The sequence below is a fragment of the Embiotoca jacksoni genome, unplaced genomic scaffold (genome assembly GCF_022577435.1).
Source record: "Embiotoca jacksoni isolate LCO1_2020_lvr unplaced genomic scaffold, fEmbJac1.0.p SCAF_63, whole genome shotgun sequence".
In the NCBI taxonomy this organism is placed as follows: Eukaryota; Metazoa; Chordata; class Actinopteri; family Embiotocidae; genus Embiotoca; species Embiotoca jacksoni.
Genome location: NW_027185418.1, coordinates 43083 through 68368, shown reverse-complemented (window position 1 = coordinate 68368; position 25286 = coordinate 43083). Strand labels below are relative to the sequence as shown.

Genomic DNA, 25286 nt, shown 5'->3' with positions numbered 1-25286 from the left:
ACATGGGAGAACACGTGACCTCGACAGAGAAGAGCTTCCATCACCCTCAAATCCAGGACCCCCGGTGTACAGTGACCACTGATCCTTTTTGATGACCAGGAAGAAAAATTAGTGCAAAACAGGTTTTGACTTGATCAGCATTTTAGGTAACAGCACTGAAAAAGATATTCAAACATGAAATCCCTCTTTGTAAAACACACAATATGTGCTTGGCTGATAAATTGAACTTCCTGTTGTAATCTGGAGATTTGTTGGAGCTGATGTCGACGGTGTGATTGATTAATGAGGTCCAAACGTGGTGAACATACTGAGACCAGATCTGTTCCTGCCTCATACTGATTGAACTTGTTATATCATCCTGAAGAATGCAGTTCATCCTGACTTTATCAAAACTTAATGACATTTTTAATGAGAAGTTTTGAGAGAGATTAGAAAAAAAACAAGAAAACAGAAATATTGTTGTTCAGTTTAACATTTTTATTCAACATAACAGGCTAAAAACACACATTTTCTTCTAAATAGATATCTAACATTATCTGCTGCCTCAACGTGTGAAGACTTATTTACATCAGAATACAAATGTTGAAGAAAACAGCTTTGGAAGCATTTTGTTGAGAAGTAATGCACCGCCCTCTGTTGGCCAATCAGCTGCAACAGTGTTAAAAATTACACAGGAAAAACATATTTTCTAATAACTAAATTAATACATTATAACTGTGTTTGTTTTTATTTTTTCCAAATACGTACACAAAACACCTTAAACAAACAGCTGTTAAAAGTAGCACACTTTAATTTTACTTCTAAGTTTTGGTTTTTACAAAAATATGAAACGTGATATTACTGTAAATCTTTATATTTTGACATTATTAAGCCAGTTGGCATTAACTTACATAAGATTAATCTTTGCAGACTATCAAGTTACCTTCTGAAGTTTGACTCAAACAGACAAAGACTTCTGTTCACAGATCCAATTGTTCCTGTTGTTACAGTTCACTGATTTCCATCCTTGAGTTTGGCGAGAAATTGCACAGTGACCATCAGTCGGGTTTTCTATCCAGGAGCTGAGGAATCAAAAACATCAGTTGGATCAAGAGTCAAGATTTAATCATTCAAAGTGTTTAGAAATGTGTCTCTTACCTGTCAGCCAGATCACTTCCATTGACCCACTTCCATTTTCCATCTTCAACTTTCAGTCCAATCCAGTACCCTTCGTTTCCTGAACTTTTCCAGCTCTTATCACTGACATTTTTCTGAGGACAACAGAGGAAAAGGGATCCGAGATATTTACTTACTTTAATAAACTCACTGTGACCAACAGACTCATCATGTGTTCAGATCTTCAGAAAATAGATTTTCATTTTCAATATGCTGTCATTACCTTTTCTTCTGCATTATCTACAACCACCAAATCAGAACTCCTTATTTTGCAGAGTTCGCGAGCTTCTTCCCAGTTTTTCCAATCGGTAGAAGTCTGGTAGTCCAAAACCATATAGCAACTGGACTGGAACAGAATCCAGCCCAGCTGACAAGAGTTACAATGTCGTGCTGAAATAACAGAGATCAACTAATAATCAACTTTACTGTCTTGTTATATCAAGATTCAATATATTTGTAACTAATGGGATCCCAACATACCACCATCTTTTCTGGGACAGTAGGCATCAATGCTCCACTGAGCTCGACTGATGTTGAGCTCATTCCCCTTTGCCTCCATGTCCTTTATTTGATTTGCAAGGTTTCTCTTCTCCATCTCCAGCTCCTGGATTTTCATCGTTTCTGCAGTGAGATTTGTGACCTTGCTCTCTAAGACAGCGTTGGCTCGTGTCAGGTTGGTGTTGTCCTCCCTTAAATTGTTGTTGAGGTTTGTCAGGTTGCGATTCATTTCCAGAAGAGTCGTTTTGCTGGTTTCTTGAGTAACAACTGAAAAAAATGAAAATTAGCTTCTAAAGGGAGAGTAAGAAGTTTTGATATCATTCATTTTGCTTTTGTTATTTAATCAAAGATCAAAGCTGCTTCCTGTCTGTTGTACTTCAGGTCTGCCAGCCTTTTGGGAGCTATAAGCTAAGATGGCATTTTTTCTATTTCTTTGAACAACAAAAAACCCATAAAAAGACCAACACTCACAATGTGTTAAGCCATCTTTCAATATTTCCCAGCTTCCTCCATTGGTTCATACAAAATTCACTCAAAAAAGCTTAATGTAGTTTTAAGTAAAAATATATTAAACAAAACTTAATGGTAAATATGTTGTAGATTTTTTTTTTTTTTTTCAGCCAATGATTTCGTTTTCTAAACTTTTCACTGTTACCAAGAAACCCAACAGCAGGTGTAGATTTATTATTTGGCCTGATGTTTCCCAACATGGTGAATTACATGGCTATTATTAAGGCAAAATGTGCAATAATTGGTTACACAGTACTGAAAATATATATTGTATAAAAAAAAACCCTGTGTTATACTATCTTCATACATTTGACCATGAATTATTGTGTCTCGTAATTCACTTTGTTCTTGACAGATTTAGAAAACTAAAAGCAGAAACTTATGGTATGTAAAACAATCTGATATCACATGATGGTAACAGAAGAAATATTATTCTATAAGGGTCTGCCTTGTGTCTAAGTTCGTGCATGGACTGTCTGTTTTACATACTTACCGTAGACACAGATTGCTATGATGCCCAACAGCAAAATGACACAGAGAGTCGCCAAGCAACAAGCCAAGAGCCGATAGTGGCGACGTCGTCCGTCTGCTTTCTTGTCTGGCAGGAATCGGATAGACAAACATATAAATACGTGGCTTTAGAAGTCGGAGTTCATGAAATAACGTGGGTAACCAAAGTTACAGTCTTTTTCAGTCCAACATTTCCTCTTTACCTTGCCATCGCCAAAGAAGGTATTTTAAACTTAGTAAGTTAGAAACAGGAAGTATAACAACTTTTAAATCAGATTGTGAAAACCTCAAATTAACTTAAATTCAACATGAGATTGCATTTTTACACAAAACAATGTTTTGCAATGAAAAACATGAGAAAGGAAACGCTTCATGGCCATTATGTATTATTAATGTTCATGTGGGACACTAAAAGGAAAGATTTACAATTTCTAAAATGTTTGATATCAATTCTTTCAGACATTGTGCTACAGATGAACCAGGTTGTAGGCAGAAGTGGACATAGCCTCCATTCCTATGAGGCCAACCCAGTAATATCGACTAATATAACGCTGTAATGTATTTAAGCGTCTCATTGTTTGTTTATTTTTTGCTAAGTAATCTGTCCTTCAGATATGATAAGAATTGATAGATGTTGAAAATATAGTCATCAGTTGTCATTCAATTAAAGGTGATAATCTTAAAAATATATATTTATAGGAACATTTATAAAACTCTTAAATCATGTTTCAATCGCATTTTGGGTTTCCGGTCGATAAGGGTTCACTAAAGTTTACAGATTGTGACCCGTCCAAACACATATTTTGGGGCTTGCCTGACTGAATGTTTACCAAATCAACTACTACACAATCATACACTTTTGACTTTTCTTAAATGATTTCTGCTGATTTAAATAAACCAATTTATTACAAACAACAATTATTCCACAACGTGGCGGTCAGTCAGAAGTTTTTCATGTGTTTGTTTGTTTGTTTGATTTCACAAAGCCGATATCAGCACCAAATGTTATCAGATTCACCTGTTTTGTTTTTGTGTTCTTTTACAACTTACCATTTGTGTCTGGACTTTGTTCGGTTGAGTTCTTTTTCACCTTCACTTCATCGTACACAGTTTCCTCTTTGTTTTTAGCTGAAAGGTTAAAAGTTTAAATAGTGTACAGTGGTTAAATATTAACAGTTCACTATAATCAACAATGAGATAAAAAAAAACAACAACAAGAACAATGACAAACTGCTTGGTTTAGTTAGCTAAATATGTAACCTGCTCCTACAACAGTACAATAAATTAATATTTAATATGAGGAGGGTCACATAAACAAAGACCCTCTTCTAAAGCCAAAGTCTGAGAATATCTTTTCTAGCCGCTCTGTACTTTTAAAAGTTGACTTACCTTCCGGTCGGGATCGGTTCTTATTTTTGAATACAACTGAAGTGTAGTTAATGTCCTCCGCCATCACTACAACCTTTCTGTTGAGTCTATCCGACTTGTAGTCAAAGAAGTACCACTGTAATTGAGCCACAGAGACTCACAAGAAGAGAAGTGGTTGTTTCCTCTGTTGAGGTGAATCTGTCTCTAACGGCTTTGAAATATATCAACTTCTGCTTTTCCAGAGAAAATCATTTGTATGCACGACAGTCCGGATGTAAACTTCAAGCCAACACTGTGTTCCTGTACCATAATCAGCTTGATATAAAATATATTATTACAATGAGTATATAACATGGTATAACAAGATTACTAAGATGTAACTAGGACTTTGGATGTTTGCTTGGTTTTGTGTAAAACACCAATAACCAATTGAATTTTGTTGAGAAGTTGTTTTTTGTTGGCCAATCAGTAGCAAGAGTTTAAAACATTATACAGGAAACAAATATTTTCTAATATCTATTCATACGTTAGATCTGCGTTTGTTTTTTTCCAAATATGCACAAAAAGTACGTAAACAGCTGTTAAAAGTTGCACACTAAGTTTACACAAGTTTTTGTTTTTACAAAAATATTAAAGGTGATATTACTTGAAATCTTCACATTTTGACATTATTAAGCCAGTTGGCATTATCTTAAATGTAATTAATCTTTTCAAACTATCATGTTACCTTCTGAAGTTTGACTCAAACAGACAAAGCCTTCTTTTCACAGATCCAATTGTTCCTGTTGTTAAAGTTCACTGATTTCCATCCTTCATTTTTTACAGAAATTGCACAGTGACCATCAGTCGGGTTTTCTATCCAGAATATATGAAATGGAAACGCTGGTGCAGTGATGTTAAACTTTACAGGGAAGTTTGTGTTTTTTTGGGTCTGTTTCTAAGTTGAGCCTCTATTTCAAAACTTGTGGTGAGTTGTTGTGAAGGGAAGTTTTCTAATTTGTCCTTTTCAATCTAAAATAAACAGTTTTATTTGTTTCATCTAATCAGAACTCGATCAGTAATATGATTGTGTTACATGTTGTTTTTCTGACCAATGATGATTGAATAAATATCTGAATTCAGGTAAGCTGACCAGCCTGGATGGACTGCCATTTAAAATTCAGACACAGAACACATCCACACGCTGATCTCCAACGGCACCGATCAAACACAAATGTTTAAATATCTGCAGCAAATTAGTCCGTATTTATAGAATCACTCCCAATGTGCTCGGCAGCCTGGAAAAATCATGGAAATAAATGTAAAGATGAAAAGGATTTTTTTTTTTAACTCTTCAAATATAATTGCTGCCAAAGTTACACTGTGTTGTTGTGCTTTAAAAAGGCATCATGCATTACAGAAATATGATTCTGCTACACAAAAGAATGTAGGTGAAAAGCTTGTGAAATGTTTACTATCCTTGCAGATAGAGGAACGTCTGGACTTTTTAAAGTAAGTCTGAATCATGTACAAAGTTTAAAATACCAGTTTTAATCTTGATAGAGAAGCAAGTGGGTTTTAGTTCTGTTTTGAAGGTGTGACAGTTGGTGTTTGCTGAGAAACTAATGCCCAGTTGTGATGAGAAGTCTTATTTATAAATGGTTTGAACTCACAGTGTGTCTGCAGCATTTTCTCAGGCTGCTGCAGTTCATCAGTGCTGGAAGAAGTATTCAGGTCCTTTACTTAAAGATGCTGTAAAGTAGAAATGAAAATGAGTTTTAAGTTCATCACACCACAGAAGTATGGGTTGTTAACTACCCATCCAAATTTGAATGAAAAAAACACCGACAAGTATATTAAAGTAGGCTTTGAACTCCTGAGAAAATCATCAGTCTTCTCTGCTCTGAGACTGGGGGGGCGTGTCCTGAAGGAGCTGAAGCTCCGCCCACTCACTGGGAGGTGTTCAGTGTCCTGTAGGACAGTCCTGTGGCTGCAGTTCTTTTCCCCACTAAGCGGTCCGTCTGACATCCAACCTCTCGGAGACTTTATGCATGATGTCCCACTGGTACTCTGTCTCTCTGCTGGATGGAGCAGCCTGCTTTGGGAAAACACAATAGAATCAGAATTTATTTGTCCAATGAGTGAAACATACAGATGCATATAAATGAAGCTTGTCCCCCTGAGCTGTAACACAGGAGTCAAACTGGTCACCAGAGACAGAAGACAGTGAGTCTCCAACTACTTCTAACGCACCTGCATTACAATAGTGGAGATAATAAGAATGGAGGAGTTGATTTAGTTCTGTAACGACTGTAACATGAACAACGCTGCATTACATCACATGTTAATTCATGACATCACATGTTAATTCATTACATCACGTTAATTCAAACTTTGAACCTGCTCAGGTTGAGAAGTAAGTCTTTCTCTTTCACTGATGTCCCTCCTCCTCCTCCTCGTCCTCCTCCTCCTCCTCCTCCACATGTAGTTGGGCTCCTTTACCCCGACCGGTACCGGTACATGTAACCGAGAGGGTCGCTGATTGTAACGTTACACCGGAGTACAAAATCAACAACCCTCATTAATGGGGAGGACTAGATCTCCTCTGGTCCATGTTTACCATCACCCCGACATGTAAAATACAGAGTTACATATATTATAGTTCCTTATCGGAGCTATATTGACACGCGTAAAAAAAATCAGCTGTTTTCGGAGCATTTTCCTCTGAACTCTGCTACGAGCTCAATAGAAGCTAATTAGCACATTAGCTCCCATTTCATGAAAATAAAGTTATTCTACACCGAGTAAAATCACGTTAGCGGTTTGCACCGAGGACTAAATGTAGCAGAGTCACTGTGGAAAAGTTATCTGGTATAATTATAACAAGCACACAGAACTTCCGCTGAGTGGTGGACTGCTGGCGGCGGCGGACGGTGCCGGTGCGACCGGAGGACGAACGGCCGGGAGGGTGAAGCTCGGTTCGGCTCCGAGCTGCAGGAGAAGCCGTGTGTCCGTGAACTGCATCCGTCTCCGGTCCAAGTTGAAACTGTCCTCTGTGAAACGGTCCCTGCAGAGGCGGCTGTTGGTGTCGATCCGAACGTCTCCTTTAGCGAGGCTCTTCACGAAATCAATCCGCCTCTTTTTCCTTTCTTCATCAGTAGGGAATTTAAATAGTGATGCGACGCTGCTTTGGAGGTTCCTGCTTCCAGGAAAGATTCACTTGCGGGTGGAGGGAGACGTCCTGTAGCAGCCAGCTGATGGACAATAACAATCTGACTACGGCAGAGTGGGATGACCTCTTATGCAAATGAGCTGCAGGCTTTTATAGCGTTTCACCGTGAGAGGAGGAGCCATGCAGAAGGTTATATAAACCGTCTGTGCGGTAGATCGGTGACGTACTGAAGCGACCTTTTAGCCCCGCCTAAAAAAACATGAGCTGAAGACTGATGAGAAACTGTTTAAAGGTCCAACTTATAGAAACTTTAACTCAAATAACTGCGTAACAAAATTGGATAAACAACCATTGAATTGCATATTATGACAAATAATGTCACTAAAATCAGGTATAAACCTCTGAACTCTGTTAAACCCAAAATAATTCAGTTGTTAGATCTTGATAGTCTGTTTTAGTCCTTTACAGTTGTCAGTCAAAGTAGGTCTCATTTATATCTTTGGAAGTTCCTTAACGTTCAACAGTTCACCATTAGTCTCTTCCAACGGATTTCCGGTTGTTTGTTTGAATCCAAAACAACTCTGAGATCTCAGAAAACAAAGTGCCAATAAAATTGGATCCTTTATATTTCTCGGTGAAGATCCAGACAGGATAGCAGATGAAGCAGCTCGTAGTCACTTGATGAATCCCTAAAAAAAAAAGAACAGCCTGTACACAAGTGTGCAGAACATCATCATATAGTCAGAGTTTCCTCTTTTTCCATCTCATTAGATTTACACAAAACTTTCACAACTTTAAACACTTGTGACTAAATTATTTCATTTTGTCTCAATTTCAAACAATACACTTGGCAATCAACATACTTTTACAACATATACAGAAACTTTAACAAAAATTCAACACACACACACACACACACACACACACACACAGTTATGTGCTTCATTCACATCATCCAAAATGTTGTTATTCTGGCTGGTTTTGCTTCGCTATGTTCCTCAAAGTAAATTACTCCCAATTCTCTGACACAAACTTAGTTAACAAGATAACCTCAGGTAGCAACTCACCTGGATAATCCACTTCATTGAAGAAACGCCCGACGGAGTTCGTCCCGGTGAGAACTTCTCCCTCGACAGCTCCGCTGCAGCTCAGCATGTAACTCACTTACAATACTGTTAAATTCACTCGATATCTCTTGGGAATCTCAAAATATCTGACTTTGCTCCAAATCATGTCTGCCTCCTGCACCTGTCTTAGCTGCGGGGTCTCCGGTAGGTGAGTGCGTGGTTCAGAGAGTGGGAGGGGGGGCTAAGGGCTCTGCTACGTTCAGACCACCAGCTGGTTTGGTGAGACGTTTAGGGAACGTCTGTAAATTGGGAAACTGTACGTTACCTGGGTTACGTGAACATGGGAGAACACGTGACCTCGACGGTGAAGAGCTTCCATCACCCTCAAATCCAGGACCCCCGGTGTACAGTGACCACTGATCCTTTTTGATGACCAGGAAGAAAAATTAGTGCAAAACAGGTTTTGACTTGATCAGCATTTTAGGTAACAGCACTGAAAAAGATATTCAAACATGAAATCCCTCTTTGTAAAACACACAATATGTGCTTGGCTGATAAATTGAACTTCCTGTTGTAATCTGGAGATTTGTTGGACCTGATGTCGACGGTGTGATTGATTAATGAGGTCCAAACGAGGTGAACATACTGAGACCAGATCTGTTCCTGCCTCATACTGATTGAACTTGTTATATCATCCTGAAGAATGCAGTTCATCCTGACTTTATCAAAACTTACTGACATTTTTAATGAGAATGTTTTGAGATTAGAAAAAAAAAAAGAAAACAGAAATATTGTTGTTCAGTTTAACATTTTTATTCAACATAACAGGATAAAAACATGCATTTGCTTCTAAATAGATATCTAACATTATCTGCTGCCTCAACCTGTGAAGACTTATTTACATCAGAATACAAATGTTGAAGAAAACAGCTTTGGGAGCATTTTGTTGAGAAGTAATGCAGCGCCCTCTGTTGGCCAATTACAAAACAACAGTGTCAAAAATTACAGACAGGAAACAAATATTTTCTAATACAGATTACAGTGGGTACGGAAAGTATTCAGACCCCTTTAAATTTTTCACTCTTTGTTTCATTGCAGCCATTTGCTAAACTCAAAAAAGTTCATTTTATTTCTCATTAATGTACACTCAGCACCCCATCTTGACAGAAAAAAACAGAAATGTAGAAATTTGTGCAAATTTATTAAAAAAGAAAAACTGAAATATCACATGGTCATAAGTATTCAGACCCTTTGCTCAGTATTGAGTAGAAGCACCCTTTTGAGCTAGTACAGCCATGAGTCTTCTTGGGAATGATGCAACAAGCTTTTCACACCTGGATTTGGGGATCCTCTGCCATTCTTCCTTGCAGATCCTCTCCAGTTCCGTCAGGTTGGATGGTGAACGTTGGTGGACAGCCATTTTCAGGTCTCTCCAGAGATGCTCAATTGGGTTTAGGTCAGGGCTCTGGCTGGGCCAGTCAAGAATGGTCACAGAGTTGTTCCGAAGCCACTCCTTTGTTATTTTAGCTGTGTGCTTAGGGTCATTGTCTTGTTGGAAGGTGAACCTTCGGCCCAGTCTGAGGTCCAGAGCACTCTGGAAGAGGTTTTCTTCCAGGATATCGCTGTACTTGGCCGCATTCATCTTTCCTTCAATTGCAATCCCTGTAGCTGAAAAACACCCCCATAGCATGATGCTGCCACCACCATGTTTCACTGTTGGGATTGTATTGGGCAGGTGATGAGCAGTGCCTGGTTTTCTCCACACATACCACTTAGAATTAACGCCAAAAAGTTCAATCTTGGTCTCATCAGACCAGAGAATGTTATTTCTCATAGTCTGGGAGTCCTTCATGTGTTTTTTGGCAAACTCTATGCGGGCTTTCATATGTCTTGCACTGAGGAGAGGCTTCCGTCGGGCCACTCTGCCATAAAGCCCCGACTGGTGGAGGGCTGCAGTGATAGTTGACTTTGTGGAACTTTCTCCCATCTCCCTACTGCATCTCTGGAGCTCAGCCACAGTGATCTTTGGGTTCTTCTTTACCTCTCTCACCAAGGCTCTTCTCCCACGATTGCTCAGTTTAGCTGGACGGCCAGGTCTAGGAAGAGTTCTGGTCGTACCAAACTTCTTCCATTTAAGGATTATGGAGGCCACTGTGCTCTTAGGAACCTTGAGTGCTGCAGAAATTATTTTGTAACCTTGGCCAGATCTGTGCCTTGCCACAATTCTGTCTCTGAGCTCCTTGGACAGTTCCTTCGACCTCATGATTCTCATTTGCTCTGACATGCACTGTGAGCTGTAAGGTCTTATATAGACAGGTGTGTGCCTTTCCTAATCAAGTCCAATCAGTTTAATTAAACACAGCTGGACTCCAATGAAGGAGTAGAACCATCTCAAGGAGGATCAGAAGAAATGGACAGCATGTGAGTTAAATATGAGTGTCACAGCAAAGGGTCTGAATACTTATGACCATGTGATATTTCAGTTCTTCTTTTTTAATAAATTTGCACAAATTTCTACATTTCTGTTTTTTTCTGTCAAGATGGGGTGCTGAGTGTACATTAATGAGAAATAAAATGAACTTTTTTGATTTTAGCAAATGGCTGCAATGAAACAAAGAGTGAAAAATTTAAAGGGGTCTGAATACTTTCCGTACCCACTGTATATGTGTTTGTTTTTGTTTTTTCCAAATATGTACACAAAGTACCTTAAACAAACAGCTATTAAAAGTAGCACGCTTTAATTTTACTTCTAAGTTTTTGTTTTTACAAAAATATTAAACGTGATATTTCAAGAAATCTTCATATTTTGACATTATTAAGCCAGTTGGCATTATCTTACATAAGATTAATCTTTGCAGACTATCAAGTTACCTTCTGAATTTGACTCAAACAGACAAAGACTTCTGTTCACAGATCCAATTGTTCCTGTTGGTGCAATTCACTGATTTCCATCCATCGTTAGTTACAGAAATTGCACAGTGACCATCAGTCGGGTTTTCTGTCCAGGAGCTGAGGAAAACAAAACATCAGTTAGATCCAGAGTCAAGATTTTATCATTCAAAGTGTTTAGAAATGTGTCTCTTACCTGTCAGCCAGATCACTTCCATCGACCCACTTCCATTTTCCACCATCAGCTTTCAGTCCAATCCAGTACCCTTCGTTTCCTGGACGGTTATAGCTGTTATCACGGACATATGTCTGAGGACAACAGAGGAAAAGGATCAGAGATATTTACTTACTTTAATAAACTCACTGTGACCAACAGACTCGGCGTGTTTTCAGATCTTCAGAAAATACATTTTCATTTAATATATGCTGTCATTACCTTTTCTTCTGCATTATCTACAACCACCAAATCAGAATTCCTTATTGTGCAGTTTTCTCGAGCTTCTTCCCAGGTTTTCCGATCGGTAGAAGACTGATAGTTTAAAACCACATAACAACTGGACTGGAACAGATTCCAGCCCGGCTGACAAGAGTTACAATGTCGTGCTGAAATAACAGAGATCAACTAATAATCAACTTTACTGTCTCGTTATATCAAGATTCAATATTTTTATAACTAATGGGATCCCAACATACCACCACCATCTTTTCTGGGACAGTAGGCATCAATGCTCCACTGAGCTCGACTGATGTTGAGCTCATTCCCCTTTGCCTCCATGTCCTTTATTTGATTTGTAAGGTTTCTATTCTCCATCTCCAGCTCCTGGTTTTGTGTCTCCAGCTCCTGGTTTTGTTTCTCCAGGTTCATCTTTTCTGCCGTCAGCTTGGCGTTGTTTTCAGAAATGACCGAGGTAACTTAAAGTCAAACGTACAGGAAGATAGTTGGCAGTGAGCTGATATTGGATAACAAATTAACAAAAATCAAACAACTTTGACTTAAACTGAAAGTCAGATAAAATGCATCTTTGTTCAGAACTATTTCACAATAACGACATAGAAATATTTGTTTACGTATGAGTTATACTTACAATATATTTGAAGGGCTACAATAACAAACAGTATCAACCAACTCACTGCTATTGTTGGAAAAGAATAAGTGAAAGAGGAAGACTTCTTGTCTGACAAAGAAATAAACAAAAACATTTAGCTGAAAAAAAATCAACATGAAACTTTAAAAAAGTTCAATCTGCTGTTATAATATTTGTGCAGTAAATTGTGTTAATAACCTGCAGTGGCTGTTATTTTGTCCACAGTACAAACTGCTGCATTTTCAAAGTCACCTTCCTCAAGTTCCTCTGAAACAAATCAAACATAAGTTCTCAAAGATCTGCAGTAAATTAAACATTATTTCCAGAATCAGCAGACTGAGAAAATCATGATACAAATTAAAACATAAAGTCAATCGTGACATCTGAAATTAATTTGACCAAAGTGTCGTTATGCTCATCATTATGAAAATAAATAAAATAAGATTCTGCTTCACAAAAGATGAGACGCTTGTGAAGTTTGAATCTGTCAGAAAGCATCCTACCTGCAGATAAAGAAACATTTGGATTTCTAAAATTAACCGTCAGCGTCTGTGTTTTTCTGTTCATCCTGGAAAAAGCATCAAGTTCACCAGCGATCGAGCTGCATATGAAGGCTGAAATGGAAACGCTGGTGCAGTGATGTTAAACTTTACAAGGAAGTTTGTGGGTTTTTGGGTGTGTTTTGAAGTTGAGCCTTTTTTTAAAAACTTGTGGTCAGTTGTTGTGAGGGGATGTTTTCTCCGTTGAATTTTACTTCTAAAATACACAGTTTTTTGTTTCATCAAAGCAGAACTCGATCAGTAATATGATTGTGTTACATGTTGTTTTTCTGACCAATGATGATTGAATAAATGTCTGAATTCAGGTAAGCTGACCAGCCTGGATGGACTGCCATTTAAAATTCAGACACAGAACACATCCACACGCTGATCTCCAACGGCACCGATTAAACACAAATGTTTAAATATCTGCAGCAAATTAGTCCGTATTTATAGAATCACTCCCAATGTGCTCGGCAGCCTGGAAAAATCATGGTAATAAATGTAAAGATGAAAAGGATTTTTTTTTTTAACTCTTCAAATGTATTTAATGCCAAAGTTACACTGTGTTGTTGTGCTTTAAAAAGGCATCATGCATTACAGAAATATGATTCTGCTACACAAAAGAGTGTCGGTGAAAAGCTCGTGAAATGTTTACTCTCCTTGCAGAAAGAGGAACATCTGGACTTTTTAAAGTAAGTCTGAGTCATGTACAAAGTTTAAAATACCAGTTTTAATCTTGATATAGAAGCGTGTGGTTTTTAGTTCTGTTTTGAAGGTGTGACAGTTGGTGTTTGCTGAGAAACTAACGCTCAGTTGTGATGAGAAGTCTTATTTATTAATAGTTTGAACTCACACAGTGTGTCTGCAGCATCTTCTCAGGCTGCTGCAGTTCATCAGTGCTGGAAGAAGTATTCAGGTCCTTTACTTATGTAAAAGTAGCAACACAACGTGTATCTACTTCACGACAGGTAAAAATCCTACATTCAAAACATTGCTTTAGTAAAAACATGAGTATTAACAGTTAAATTTACTTAACATATCAAACAGTAACAGTTTAGAAAAGATTCCCTGTTAGTGTTTTATGATGGGTTTGGATTAATATTACTGTTCTATCAATGTGCATTTTTAATGCTGCTGTTATTTAAAGTTAAACTAATTTGTACCACTTGACTGTTCAGCAATTTAACGTACAGTTATGCGTTATATTCTATATAGTCATCTTGTGTTTGTAGTACTTCTGTCCTGTGAGAACCACTCATCTCTAAAAACAACAATCCGAGAAAAACATCCCTGTTTTCAGTTTTGTGACGATGTGTTTTTTTTTTTAAATAGTTTATTTAGAAGTAGGAACATATAATCCTTCACTTTTTCTGAAAAGTTCCAATTCGATTCACCAAAATTTGGAGAGACATGGTTTTCACTGGACAAGAAGGGTATGAAAAGTTGTAATCTTAAAAGTAACTAGTAACTAAAGCTGTCAAACCTCTGAGATGTGGTCGAATAGAAGTATGAAGCTTCACAACAGGAAATACTAAAGTAAAAGTACAAGTATCTCAAATTTGTACTTAAGTATTTGAGTAAATGTACTTGGTAACATTCCACCACCATCTTTTATCAAATGCAAGTGACTTTGATCATCAGAGTTTATCCCAGCATGCACTGCATAACAGGCAGGAAAAGAACAGCATCAACACGCAGATAAACTGACTCACCTGCAGACACATGTGAATGTAACCCTTGCTGTTGCAGCACGTAATCTTTTACTAAAGGGTAATCTATGATGCTAACCCTGGCACTACTATCTATGTAACATCAGTATCTGAGGTTCTTTAACAGTTCAGGCCAAGCTTTTTTCAGGTTACCTTGGTTACGGTTAACTTCATTTCAATTACTCGGTTGGGTAAGGACATTGGTGGTAGCAACTCTATACAAGAGCAATGAGACCTCCAGCCCACAAAGCATTAACACAACCAATGATTCAATGATGAGGGAATATATTTACAGAATTATTTAAACCATTTCACTTGAACAATACCTTTAAATCTCACATTAACTCAACTTCAGCTCTTAACAACAAAATGAATTCCACTTAACTCAAATAACTGTGTAACAAAAATTGGATAAACAACCATTGAATTGCATATTATGACAAATAATGTCACTAAAATCAGGTATAAACCTCTGAACTCTGTTAAACCCAAAATAATTCAGTTGTTAGATCTTAATAGTCTGTTTTAGTCCTTTACAGTTGTCAGTCAAAGTAGGTCTCATTTATATCTTTGGAAGTTCCTTAACGTTCAACAGTTCACCATTAGTCTCTTCCAACGGATTTCTGGTTGTTTGTTTGAATCCAAAACAACTCTGAGATCTCAGAAAACAAAGTGCCAATAAAACTGGATCCTTTATATTTCTCGGTGAAGATCCAGACAGGATAGCAGATGAAGCAGCTCGTAGTCACTTGATGAATCCCTAAAAAAAAAAACAGCCTGTACACAAGTGTGCAGAACATCATCATATAGTCAGAGTTTCCTCTTTTTCCATCACATTAGATTTACACAAAACTTTCACAACTTTAAACACTTGTGACTAAATTATCTCATTTTGCCTCAATTTCAAACAATACACTTGGCAATCAACATACTTTTACAACATATACAGTAACTTTAACAAAAATTCAACACACACACACACACACAGAGTTATGTGCTTCATTCACAACATCCAAAATGTTGTTATCCTGGCTGGTTTTGCTTCGCTGTGTTCCTCAAAGTAAATTACTCCCAACTCTCTGACACAAACTGAGTTAACAAGATAACCTCAGGTAGCAACTCACCTGGATAATCCACTTCATTGAAGAAACGCCCGACGGAGTTCGTCCCGGTGAGAACTTCTCCCTCGACAGCTCCGCTGCAGCTCAGCATGTAACTCACTTACAATACTGTTAAATTCACTCGATATCTCTTGGGAATCTCAAAATATCTGACTTTGCTCCAAATCTTGTCTGCCTCCTGCACCTGTCTTAGCTGCGGGGTCTCCGGTAGGTGAGTGCGTGGTTCAGAGAGTGGGAGGGGGGGCTAAGGGCTCTGCTACGTTCAGACCACCAGCTGGTTTGGTGAGACGTTTAGGGAACGTCTGTAAATTGGGGAACTGAATGTTACCCGGGTTACGTGAAAAAGGGAGAACACGTGACCCCGACCGAGAAGAGCTTCCATCACCCTCAAATCCAGGACCCCCGGTGTACAGTGACCACTGATCCTTTTTGATCACCAGGAAGAAAAAGTTGTGCAAAACAGGTTTTGACTTGATCAGCATTTTAGGTAACAGCACTGAAAAAGATATTCAAACATGAAATCCCTCTTTGTAAAACACACAATATGTACTTGGCTGATAAATTGAACTTCCTGTTGTAATCTGGAGATTTGTTGGAGCTGATGTCGACGGTGTGATTGATTAATGAGGTCCAAACGTGGTGAACATACTGAGACCAGATCTGTTCCTGCCTCATACTGATTGAACTTGTTATATCATCCTGAAGAATGCAGTTCATCCTGACTTTATCAAAACATACTGACATTTTTAATGAGAAGTTTTGAGAGAGATTAGAAAAAAACAAGAAAACAAAAATATTGTTGTTCATTTTAACATTTTTATTCAACATAACAGGATAAAAACATGCATGCTCTCCTAAATAGATATCTAACATTATCTGCTGCCTCAACGTGTGAAGACTTATTTACATCAGAATACAAATGTTGAAGAAAACAGCTTTGGAAGCATTTTGTTGAGAAGTAATGCAGCGCCCTCTGTTGGCCAATCACCGGCAACAGTGTTAAAAATTACACAAGAAACAAATATTTTCTAATATCGAAATTAATACATAATATCTGTTTTTGTTTTTATTTTTTTCAAATACGTACACAAAATACCTTAAACAAACAGCTGTTAAAAGTAGCACACTTTAATTTTACTTCTATGTTTTGGTTTTTACAAAAATATTAAATGTGATATTTCAAGAAATCTTTATATTTTGAAATTATTAAACCAGTTGGCATTATCTTACATAAGATTAATCTTTGCAGACTATCAAGTTACTTTCTGAAGTTTGACTCAAACAGACAAAGCCTTCTGTTCACAGATCCAATTATTCCTGTTGTTACAGTTCACTGATTTCCATCCTTGTGTTTGGCGAGAAATTACACAGTGACCATCAGTCGGGTTTTCTATCCAGGAGCTGAGGAAACAAAAACATCAGTTAGATCCAGAGTCAAGATTTTATCATTCAAAGTGTTTAGAAATGCGTCTCTTACCTGTTAGCCAGATCACTTCCATCGACCCACTTCCATTTTCTACCATCAGCTTTCAGTCCAATCCAGTACCCTTCGTTTTCTGGACGGTTATAGCTGTTATCACTGACATATTTCTGAGGACAACAGAGTAAAATGGATCAGAGATATTTACTTACTTTAATAAACTCACTGTGACCAACAGACTCAGCGTGTGTTCAGATCTTCAGAAAATACATTTTCATTTTCAATATGCTGTCATTACCTTTTCTTCTGCATTATCTACAACCACCAAATCAGAACTCCTTGTTGTGCAGTTTTCTCGAGCTTCTTCCCAGGTTTTCCGATCGGTAGAAGTCTGGTAGTCCAAAAACACATAGCAACTGGACTTGAACTGATTCCAGCCCAGCTGACAAGATTTACACTTTCTTCCTGAAATAACAGAGATCAACTAATAAACAACTTTACTGTCTCGTTATATCAAGATTCGATATTTTTATAACTAATTGGATCCCAACATACCGCCATCTTTTCTGGGACAGTAGGCATCAATGCTCCACTGAGCTCGACTGATGTTGAGCTCATTCCCCTTTGCCTCCATGTCGTTTATTTGATTTGTAAGGTTTCTCTTCTCCATCTCCAGCTCCTGATTTTGTGTCTCCAGCTTCTGGTTTTGCTTCGTGAGGTTCATCGTTTCTGCAGTAAGATTTATGACATTGCGCTCTAAGACAGCAAAGGCTCGTGTCAGGTTGTCAAACTGGACTGTCAGATTGGTGTAGTCCTCCCTTAAGTTGTTGTTGAGGTTTGTCAGGTTGCGATTCATTCCCAGAAGAGTATTTTCGTTGTTTTCATGACTTAATGTAGCAACTGCAAAATGAAAATTAGCTTGTTAAGGGAAAGTAAGCAGTTTTGGTATTATTCATTTTGCTTTTGTTATTTCATCACAGATCAAAGCTGCTTCCTGTCTGTTGTACTTCAGGTTTGCCAGCCTTTTGGGAGCTATAAGCTAAGATTGTGTTTTTTCTATTTCTTTGAACAACAAAAAAGCCACAAAAAGACCAACACTCACAATGTGTTAAGCCATCTTTCAATATTTCACAGCTTCCCCCATTGGTTCATACAAAATTCACTCAAAACAGTTGAACAATGTAGTTTTAAGTAAAAATGACTGAAACAACATTCAATGGTAAATATTTTGTAGATTTTTGTTTTTTTCAGCAAATGATTTCATTTTCTAAACTTTTCCCTGTTACCAAGAAACCCAACAGCAGGTGTAGATTTATTATTTGGCCTGATGTTTCCCAACATGGTGAATTACATGGCTATTATTAAGGCAAAATGTGCAATTATTGGTTACACAGTACTGAAAATATATATTGTATAAAAAAAACCTGTTATACTATCTTCATACATTTGACCATGAATTATTGTGTCGAGTAATTCACTTTGTTCTTAACAGATTTAGAAAACTAGAAGCAGAAACTTATGGTATGTAAAACAATCTGATATCACATGATGGTAACAGAAGAAATATTATTCTATAAGGGTTTGCCTTGTGTCTAAGTTCGTGCATGGACTGTCTGTTTTACATACTTACCGTAGACACAGATTGCTATGATGCCCAACAGCAAAATGACACAGAAAGTCGCCAAGCAACAAGCCAAGAGCCGATAGTGGCGACGTCGTCCGTCTGCTTTCTTGTCTGGCAGGAATCGGATAGACAAACATATAAATACGTGGCTTTAGAAGTCGGAGCTCATGAAATAATGTGGGTAACCAAAGTTACAGTCTTTTTCAGTCCAACATTTCCTCTTTACCTTGCCATCGCCAAAGAAGGTATTTTAAACTTAATAAGTTAGAAACAGGAAGTATAACAACTTTTAAATCAGACTGTGAAAACCTCAAATTAACTTAAATTCAACATGAGATTGCATTTTTACACAAAACAATGTTTTGTAACAGAAAAACACGAGAAAGGAAACGCTTCATGGCCATTATGTATTATTAATGTTCACGTGGGAGACTAAAAGGAAAGATTTACAATTTCTCAAATGTTTGTTATCAATTCTTTCAGACATTGTGCTACAGATGAACCAGGTTGTAGGCAGAAGTGGACATAGCCTCCATTCCTATGAGGCCAACCCAGTAATATCGACTAATATAACGCTGTAACGTATTTAAGCGTCTCATTGTTTGTTTAGTTTTTTGCTAAGTAATCTGTCCTTCAGATATAATAAGAATTGATAGATGTTGAAAATATAGTCATCAGTTGTCATTCAATTAAAGGTGATAATCTTAAAAATATATATTTATAAGAACATTTGTAAAACTCTTAAATCATGTTTCAATCGTATTTTGGGTTTCCGGTCGATAAGGGTTCACTAAAGTTTACAGATTGTGACCCGTCCAAACACATATTTTGGAGCTTGCCTGACTGAATGTATACCAAATCAACTACTACACAATCATACATTTTTGACTTTTCTTAAATGATTTCTGCTGATTTAAATAAACCATTTTATTACAAACAACAATTATTCCACAACGTGGCGGTCAGTCAGAAGTTTTACACGTGTTTGTCTGTTTGTTTGTTTGTCTGTTTGACTTCACAAAGCCGATATCAGCACCAAATGTTCTCAGACTCACCTGTGTTTTGTTTTTGTGTTCTTTTACAACTTACCATTTGTGTCTGGACTTTGTTCGGTTGAGTTCTTTTTCACCTTCACTTCATCGTACACAGTTTCCTCTTCGTTTTTAGCTGAAAGGTTAAAAGTTAAAATAGTGTACAGTGGTTAAATATTAACAGTTCACTATAATCAACAATGAGATAAAAAAAAACCAACAACAATGACAAACTGCTTGGTTAAGTTAGCTAAATATGTAACCTGCTCCTACACCAGTACAATAAATTAATATTTAATATGAGGAGGGTCACGTAAACAAAGACTCTGTTCTAAAGCCAAAGTCTGAGAATATCTTTTCTAGTCGCTCTGTACTTTTAAAAGTTGACTTACCTTCCGGTCGGGATCGGTTCTTATTTTTGAATACAACTGAAGCGTAGTTAACGTCCTCCGCCATCGCTACAACCTTTCTGTTGAGTCTATCCGACTTGTAGTCAAAGAAGTACCACTGTAATTGAGCCACAGTGACTCATAAGAAGAGAAGTGGTTGTTTCCTCTGTTGAGGTGAATCTGTCTCTCACAGTTTTGAAATATACCAACGTCTGCTTTTCCTGAGAAAGTCATTTGTATGCACAACAGTCCAGAAATAAACTTCAAGCCAACACTGTGTTCCTGTTCCATAATCAGCTTGATATAAAATATATTATTACAATGAGTATATAACATGGTATAACAACATTACTAATATGTAACTAGGACTTTGGATGTTTTCTTGGTTTTGTGTAAAACACCGGTGTACAGTGACCACTGATCCTTTTTGATGACCAGGAAGAAAAATTAGTGCAAACCAGGTTTTGACTTGATCAGCATTTTAGGTAACAGCAATGAAAAAGATATTCAAACATGAAATCCCTCTTTGTAAAACACACAATATGTGCTTGGCTGATAAACTGAACTTCCTGTTGTAATATGGAGATTTGTTGGAGCTGATGTCGACGGTGTGATTGATTAATGAGGTCCAAACGTGGTGAACATACTGAGACCAGATTTGTTCCTGCCTCATACTGATTGAACTTGTCATATCATCCTGAAGAATGCAGTTCATCCTGACTTTATCAAAACTTACTGACATTTTTAATGAGAATGTTTTGAGATATTAGAAAAAAAATAGAAAACAGAAATATTGTTCAGTTTAACATTTTTATTCAACATAACAGGATAAAAATATGCATTTTCTTCTAAATAGATATCTAACATTATCTGCTGCCTCAACGTGTGAAGACTTATTTACATCAGAATACAAATGTTGAAGAAAACAGATTTGGAAGCATTTTGTTGAGAAGTAGTTTTTTGTTGGCCAATCAGTAGCAAGAATTTAAAACATTATACAGGAAACAAATATTTTCTAATATCTATTCAGACATTAGATCTGCATTTGTTTTTTTTTCCAAATATGCATAAAAAGTACATAAACAGCTGTTAAAAGTTGCACACTAAGTTTACATCTAAGTTTTTGTTTATACAAAAATATTAAAGGTGATATTACTTGAAATCTACACATTTTGACATTATTAAGCCAGTTGGCATTATCTTAAATGTAATTAATCTTTTCAAACTATCATGTTACCTTCTGAAGTTTGACTCAAACAGACAAACCTTCTTTTCACAGATCCAATTGTTCCTGTTGTTACAGTTCACTGATTTCCATCCTTCATTTTTTACAGAAATTGCACAGTGACCAACAGTCGGGTTTTCTATCCAGAATATATGAAATGGAAACGCTGTTGCAGTGATGTTAAACTTTACAGGGAAGTTTGTGTTTTTTTGGGTCTGTTTCTATGTTGAGCCTCTATTTCAAAACTTGTGGTCAGTTGTTGTGAGGGGAAGTTTTCTAATTTGTCCTTTTCCATCTAAAAATATACAGTTTCTTTGTTTCCTCTAATCAGAACTCGATCAGTAATATGATTGTGTTACATGTTGTTTTTCTGACCAATGATGATTGAATAAATGTCTGAATTCAGGTAAGCTGACCAGCCTGGATGGACTGCCATTTAAAATTCAGACACAGAACACATCCACACGCTGATCTCCAACGGCACCGATCAAACACAAATGTTTAAATATCTGCAGCAAATTAGTCCGTATTTATAGAATCACTCCCAATGTGCTCGGCAGCCTGGAAAAATCATGGTAATAAATGTAAAGATGAAAAGGATTTTTTTTTTTACTCTTCAAATGTATTTAATGCCAAAGTTACACTGTGTTGTTGTGCTTTAAAAAGGCATCATGCATTACAGAAATATGATTCTGCTACACAAAAGAGTGTCGGTGAAAAGCTCGCGAAATGTTTACTCTCCTTGCAGATAGAGGAACGTCTGGACTTTTTAAAGTAAGTCTGAGTCATGTACAAAGTTTAAAATAACATTTTTAATCTTGATAGAGAAGGATGTGGTTTTTAGTTCTGTTTTGAAGGTGCGACAGTTGGTGTTAGGTGAGAAACTAATGCTCAGTTGTGATAAGAAGTCTTCACTATAAATAGTTTGAACTCACACAGTGTGTCTGCAGCATCTTCTCAGGCTGCTGCAGTTCATCAGTGCTGGAAGAAGTATTCAGGTCCTTTACTTAAGTAAAAGTACCAACACAACGTGTATCTACTTCACGACAGGTAAAAATCCTACATTCAAAACCTTGCATTAGTAAAAACATGAGTATTAACAGTTAAATTTACTTAACATATCAAACAGTAACAGTTTAGAAAAGACTCCCTGTTAGTGTGTCATCATGTGTTTGTGGTACCGCTGTCCTGTGAGAACCACTCATCTCTAAAAACAACAATCTGAGAAAAACATCCCTGTTTTCAGCTTTGTGACGATGTGTTTTTTTTTTAAATAGTTTATTTAGAAGTAGGAACATATAATCCTTCACTTTTTCTGAAAAGTTCCAATTCGATTCACCAAAATTTGGAGAGACATGGTTTTCACTGGACAAGAAGGGTATGAAAAATTGTAATCTTAAAAGTAACTAAAGCTGTCAAACCTCTGATATGTGGTCGAATAGAACAATGAAGCTTCACAACAGGAAATACTAAAGTAAAAGTACATGTATCTCAAATTTGTACTTAAGTATTTGAGTAAATGTACTTGGTTACATTCCACCACCGTCTTTTATCAAATGCAAGTGACTTTGATCATCAGAGTTTATCCCAGCATGCACTGCATAACAGGCAGGAAAAGAACAGCATCAACACGCAGACAAACTGACTCACCTGCAGACACATGTGAATGTAACCCTTGCTGTTGCAGCACGTAATCTTTTACTAAAGGGTAATCTATGATGCTAACCCTGGCACTACTATCTATGTAACATCAGTATCTGAGGTTCTTTAACAGTTCAGGCCAAGCTTTTTTCAGGTTACCTTGGTTACAGTTCACTTCATTTCAATTACCCGGTTGGGTAAGGACATTGGTGGTAGCAACTCTATACAAGAGCAATGAGACCTCCAGCCCACAAAGCACACACACAACCAATGATTCAATGATGAGGGAATATATTTACAGAATTATTTAAACCATTTCACTTGAACAATACCTTTAAATCTCACATTAACTCAACTTCATCTCTTAACAATAAAATGAATTCCACTTAAATCAAATAACTGTAACAAAAATTGGATAAACAACCATTGAATTGCATATTATGACAAATAATCACTCAAATCAGGTATAAACCTCTGAACTCTGTTAAACCCAAAATAATTCAGTTGTTAGATCTTAATAGTCTGTTTTAGTCCTTTACAGTTGTCAGTCAAAGTAGGTCTCATTTATATCTTTGGAAGTTCCTTAACGTTCAACAGTTCACCATTAGTCTCTTCCAACGGATTTCCGGTTGTTTGTTTGAATCCAAAACAACTCTGAGATCTCAGAAAACAAAGTGCCAATAAAATTGGATCCTTTATATTTCTCAGTGAAGATCCAGACAGGATAGCAGATGAAGCAGCTCGTAGTCACTTGATGAATCCCTAAAAAAAAAAAACAGCCTGTACACAAGTGTGCAGAACATCATCATATAGTCAGAGTTTCCTCTTTTTCCATCACATTAGATTTACACAAAACTTTCACAACTTTAAACACTTGTGACTAAATTATCTCATTTTGCCTCAATTTCAAACAATACACTTGGCAATCAACATACTTTTACAACATATACAGTAACTTTAACAAAAATTCAACACACACACACACACACACACACACACACACACACAGTTATGTGCTTCATTCACATCATCCAAAATGTTGTTATCCTGGCTGGTTTTGCTTCGCTATGTTCCTCAAAGTAAATTACTCCCAATTCTCTGACACAAACTTAGTTAACAAGATAACCTCAGGTAGCAACTCACCTGGATAATCCACTTCATTGAAGAAACGCCCGACGGAGTTCGTCCCGGTGAGAACTTCTCCCTCGACAGCTCCGCTGCAGCTCAGCATGTAACTCACTTACAATACTGTTAAATTCACTCGATATCTCTTGGGAATCTCAAAATATCTGACTTTGCTCCAAATCTTGTCTGCCTCCTGCACCTGTCTTAGCTGCGGGGTCTCCGGTAGGTGAGTGCGTGGTTCAGAGAGTGGGAGGGGGGGCTAAGGGCTCTGCTACGTTCAGACCACCAGCTGGTTTGGTGAGACGTTTAGGGAACGTCTGTAAATTGGGCGACTGAAAGTTACCCGGGTTAAGTGAACATGGGAGAACACGTGACCTCGACAGAGAAGAGCTTCCATCACCCTCAAATCCAGGACCCCCGGTGTACAGTGACCACTGATCCTTTTTGATGACCAGGAAGAAAAATTAGTGCAAAACAGGTTTTGACTTGATCAGCATTTTAGGTAACAGCACTGAAAAAGATATTCAAACATGAAATCCCTCTTTGTAAAACACACAATATGTACTTGGCTGATAAATTGAACTTCCTGTTGTAATCTGGAGATTTGTTGGATCTGATGTCGACGGTGTGATTGATTAATGAGGTCCAAACGTGGTGAACATACTGAGACCAGATCTGTTCCTGCCTCATACTGATTGAACTTGTTATATCATCCTGAAGAATGCAGTTCATCCTGACTTTATCAAAACTTAATGACATTTTTAACGAGAATGTTTTGAGAGATTAGAAAAAAAAAAAAGAAAACAGAAATATTGTTGTTCATTTTAACATTTTTATTCAACATAACAGGATAAAAACATGCATTTTCTTCTAAATAGATATCTAACATTATCTGCTGCCTCAACGTGTGAAGACTTATTTACATCAGAATACAAATGTTGAAGAAAACAGCTTTGGAAGCATTTTGTTGAGAAGTAATGCAGCGCCCTCTGTTGGCCAATCAGCTGCAACAGTGTTAAAAATTACAGACAGGAAACAAATATTTTCTGATATCTAAATTAACACATTATATCGGTGTTTGTTTTTGTTTTTTCCAAATACGTACACAAAGTACCAAAACAGACAGCTGTTAATAGTAGCACACTTTAATTTTACTTCTATGTTTTGGTTTTTACAAACATATTAAATGTGATATTAATAGAAATCTTCACATTTTCACGTTATTA

General features: G+C 37.1%; 3 protein-coding genes and 3 long non-coding RNA genes across 9 annotated transcripts; all 6 read right to left on the bottom strand.

Moving 5' to 3' along the window:
- Nucleotides 1-498: 498 nt before the first annotated feature.
- LOC138213697 (C-type lectin domain family 12 member B-like) lies at nucleotides 499-4126 on the bottom strand. The gene is made up of 7 exons (XM_069174941.1): nucleotides 4063-4126; nucleotides 3724-3801; nucleotides 2657-2761; nucleotides 1636-1920; nucleotides 1379-1545; nucleotides 1138-1250; nucleotides 499-1061 (listed from the first exon to the last, which is right to left on the bottom strand). The coding sequence occupies exons 1-7, from the start codon at nucleotides 4124-4126 to the stop codon at nucleotides 938-940; spliced, it is 936 nt and encodes a 311-aa protein (XP_069031042.1). The 3' UTR covers nucleotides 499-937.
- A 1563-nt stretch (nucleotides 4127-5689) lies between these two features.
- Nucleotides 5690-8415, bottom strand: LOC138213744 (uncharacterized). 2 transcript variants are annotated; one of them, XR_011179558.1, is made up of 3 exons: nucleotides 8260-8415; nucleotides 5974-6118; nucleotides 5690-5772 (listed from the first exon to the last, which is right to left on the bottom strand). It is a non-coding gene; the product is annotated as an uncharacterized lncRNA (long non-coding RNA). The 2 variants fall into 2 exon arrangements; XR_011179559.1 differs by lacking the exon at nucleotides 8260-8415 and adding an exon at nucleotides 6421-6493.
- Nucleotides 8416-9084: 669 nt separating this feature from the next.
- Nucleotides 9085-13775, bottom strand: LOC138213757 (C-type lectin domain family 12 member B-like). Of its 3 annotated transcripts, none has more exons than XM_069175009.1 (6): nucleotides 12234-12597; nucleotides 11842-12060; nucleotides 11585-11751; nucleotides 11345-11457; nucleotides 11131-11268; nucleotides 9085-9227 (listed from the first exon to the last, which is right to left on the bottom strand). In XM_069175009.1, the coding sequence occupies exons 1-5, from the start codon at nucleotides 12346-12348 to the stop codon at nucleotides 11145-11147; spliced, it is 738 nt and encodes a 245-aa protein (XP_069031110.1). In that variant the 5' UTR covers nucleotides 12349-12597; the 3' UTR covers nucleotides 9085-9227; nucleotides 11131-11144. The 3 variants fall into 3 exon arrangements, with proteins under 3 accessions (XP_069031110.1, XP_069031111.1, XP_069031109.1); XM_069175010.1 differs by lacking the exon at nucleotides 9085-9227 and adding an exon at nucleotides 13629-13775 and having other exon boundaries at nucleotides 10996-11268; nucleotides 12234-12500; XM_069175008.1 differs by lacking the exon at nucleotides 9085-9227 and having other exon boundaries at nucleotides 10996-11268.
- A 977-nt stretch (nucleotides 13776-14752) lies between these two features.
- Nucleotides 14753-15883, bottom strand: LOC138213740 (uncharacterized). Its single transcript, XR_011179557.1, has 2 exons — nucleotides 15609-15883; nucleotides 14753-15244 (listed from the first exon to the last, which is right to left on the bottom strand). It is a non-coding gene; the product is annotated as an uncharacterized lncRNA (long non-coding RNA).
- Nucleotides 15884-16426: 543 nt separating this feature from the next.
- On the bottom strand, nucleotides 16427-17919 carry LOC138213749 (dromaiocalcin-1-like). Its single transcript, XM_069175001.1, has 4 exons — nucleotides 17581-17919; nucleotides 17324-17490; nucleotides 17083-17195; nucleotides 16427-17006 (listed from the first exon to the last, which is right to left on the bottom strand). The coding sequence occupies exons 1-4, from the start codon at nucleotides 17879-17881 to the stop codon at nucleotides 16883-16885; spliced, it is 705 nt and encodes a 234-aa protein (XP_069031102.1). The 5' UTR covers nucleotides 17882-17919; the 3' UTR covers nucleotides 16427-16882.
- A 4167-nt stretch (nucleotides 17920-22086) lies between these two features.
- Nucleotides 22087-24353, bottom strand: LOC138213726 (uncharacterized). The gene is made up of 2 exons (XR_011179550.1): nucleotides 24079-24353; nucleotides 22087-23697 (listed from the first exon to the last, which is right to left on the bottom strand). It is a non-coding gene; the product is annotated as an uncharacterized lncRNA (long non-coding RNA).
- Nucleotides 24354-25286: the final 933 nt, after the last annotated feature.

What these genes read in the sequence shown, in the direction of transcription:
- LOC138213697 (XM_069174941.1), bottom strand. Translation starts at nt 4,126, where the DNA reads ATGGCGGAGGACATTAACTACACTTCAGTTGTATTCAAAAATAAGAAC. An exon ending in CATAGCAATCTGTGTCTACG is followed by an intron (nt 1,921 to 2,656) that starts GTAAGTATGTAA and finishes CATTTTTTTCAG; the next exon opens with TTGTTACTCAAGAAACCAGC. An exon ending in TAGATAATGCAGAAGAAAAG is followed by an intron (nt 1,251 to 1,378) that starts GTAATGACAGCA and finishes TGTTGTCCTCAG; the next exon opens with AAAAATGTCAGTGATAAGAG.
- LOC138213757 (XM_069175010.1), bottom strand. Translation starts at nt 12,348, where the DNA reads ATGTTTTTGTTTATTTCTTTGTCAGACAAGAAGTCTTCCTCTTTCACT. An exon ending in TGTAGCCCTTCAAATATATT is followed by an intron (nt 12,061 to 12,233) that starts GTAAGTATAACT and finishes TTTGACTTTAAG; the next exon opens with TTACCTCGGTCATTTCTGAA. An exon ending in TCCCAGAAAAGATGGTGGTG is followed by an intron (nt 11,752 to 11,841) that starts GTATGTTGGGAT and finishes CTGTTATTTCAG; the next exon opens with CACGACATTGTAACTCTTGT.
- LOC138213749 (XM_069175001.1), bottom strand. Translation starts at nt 17,881, where the DNA reads ATGAATCGCAACCTGACAAACCTCAACAACAACTTAAGGGAGGACTAC. An exon ending in CTGTCCCAGAAAAGATGGCG is followed by an intron (nt 17,491 to 17,580) that starts GTATGTTGGGAT and finishes CTGTTATTTCAG; the next exon opens with GAAGAAAGTGTAAATCTTGT. An exon ending in TAGATAATGCAGAAGAAAAG is followed by an intron (nt 17,196 to 17,323) that starts GTAATGACAGCA and finishes TGTTGTCCTCAG; the next exon opens with AAATATGTCAGTGATAACAG.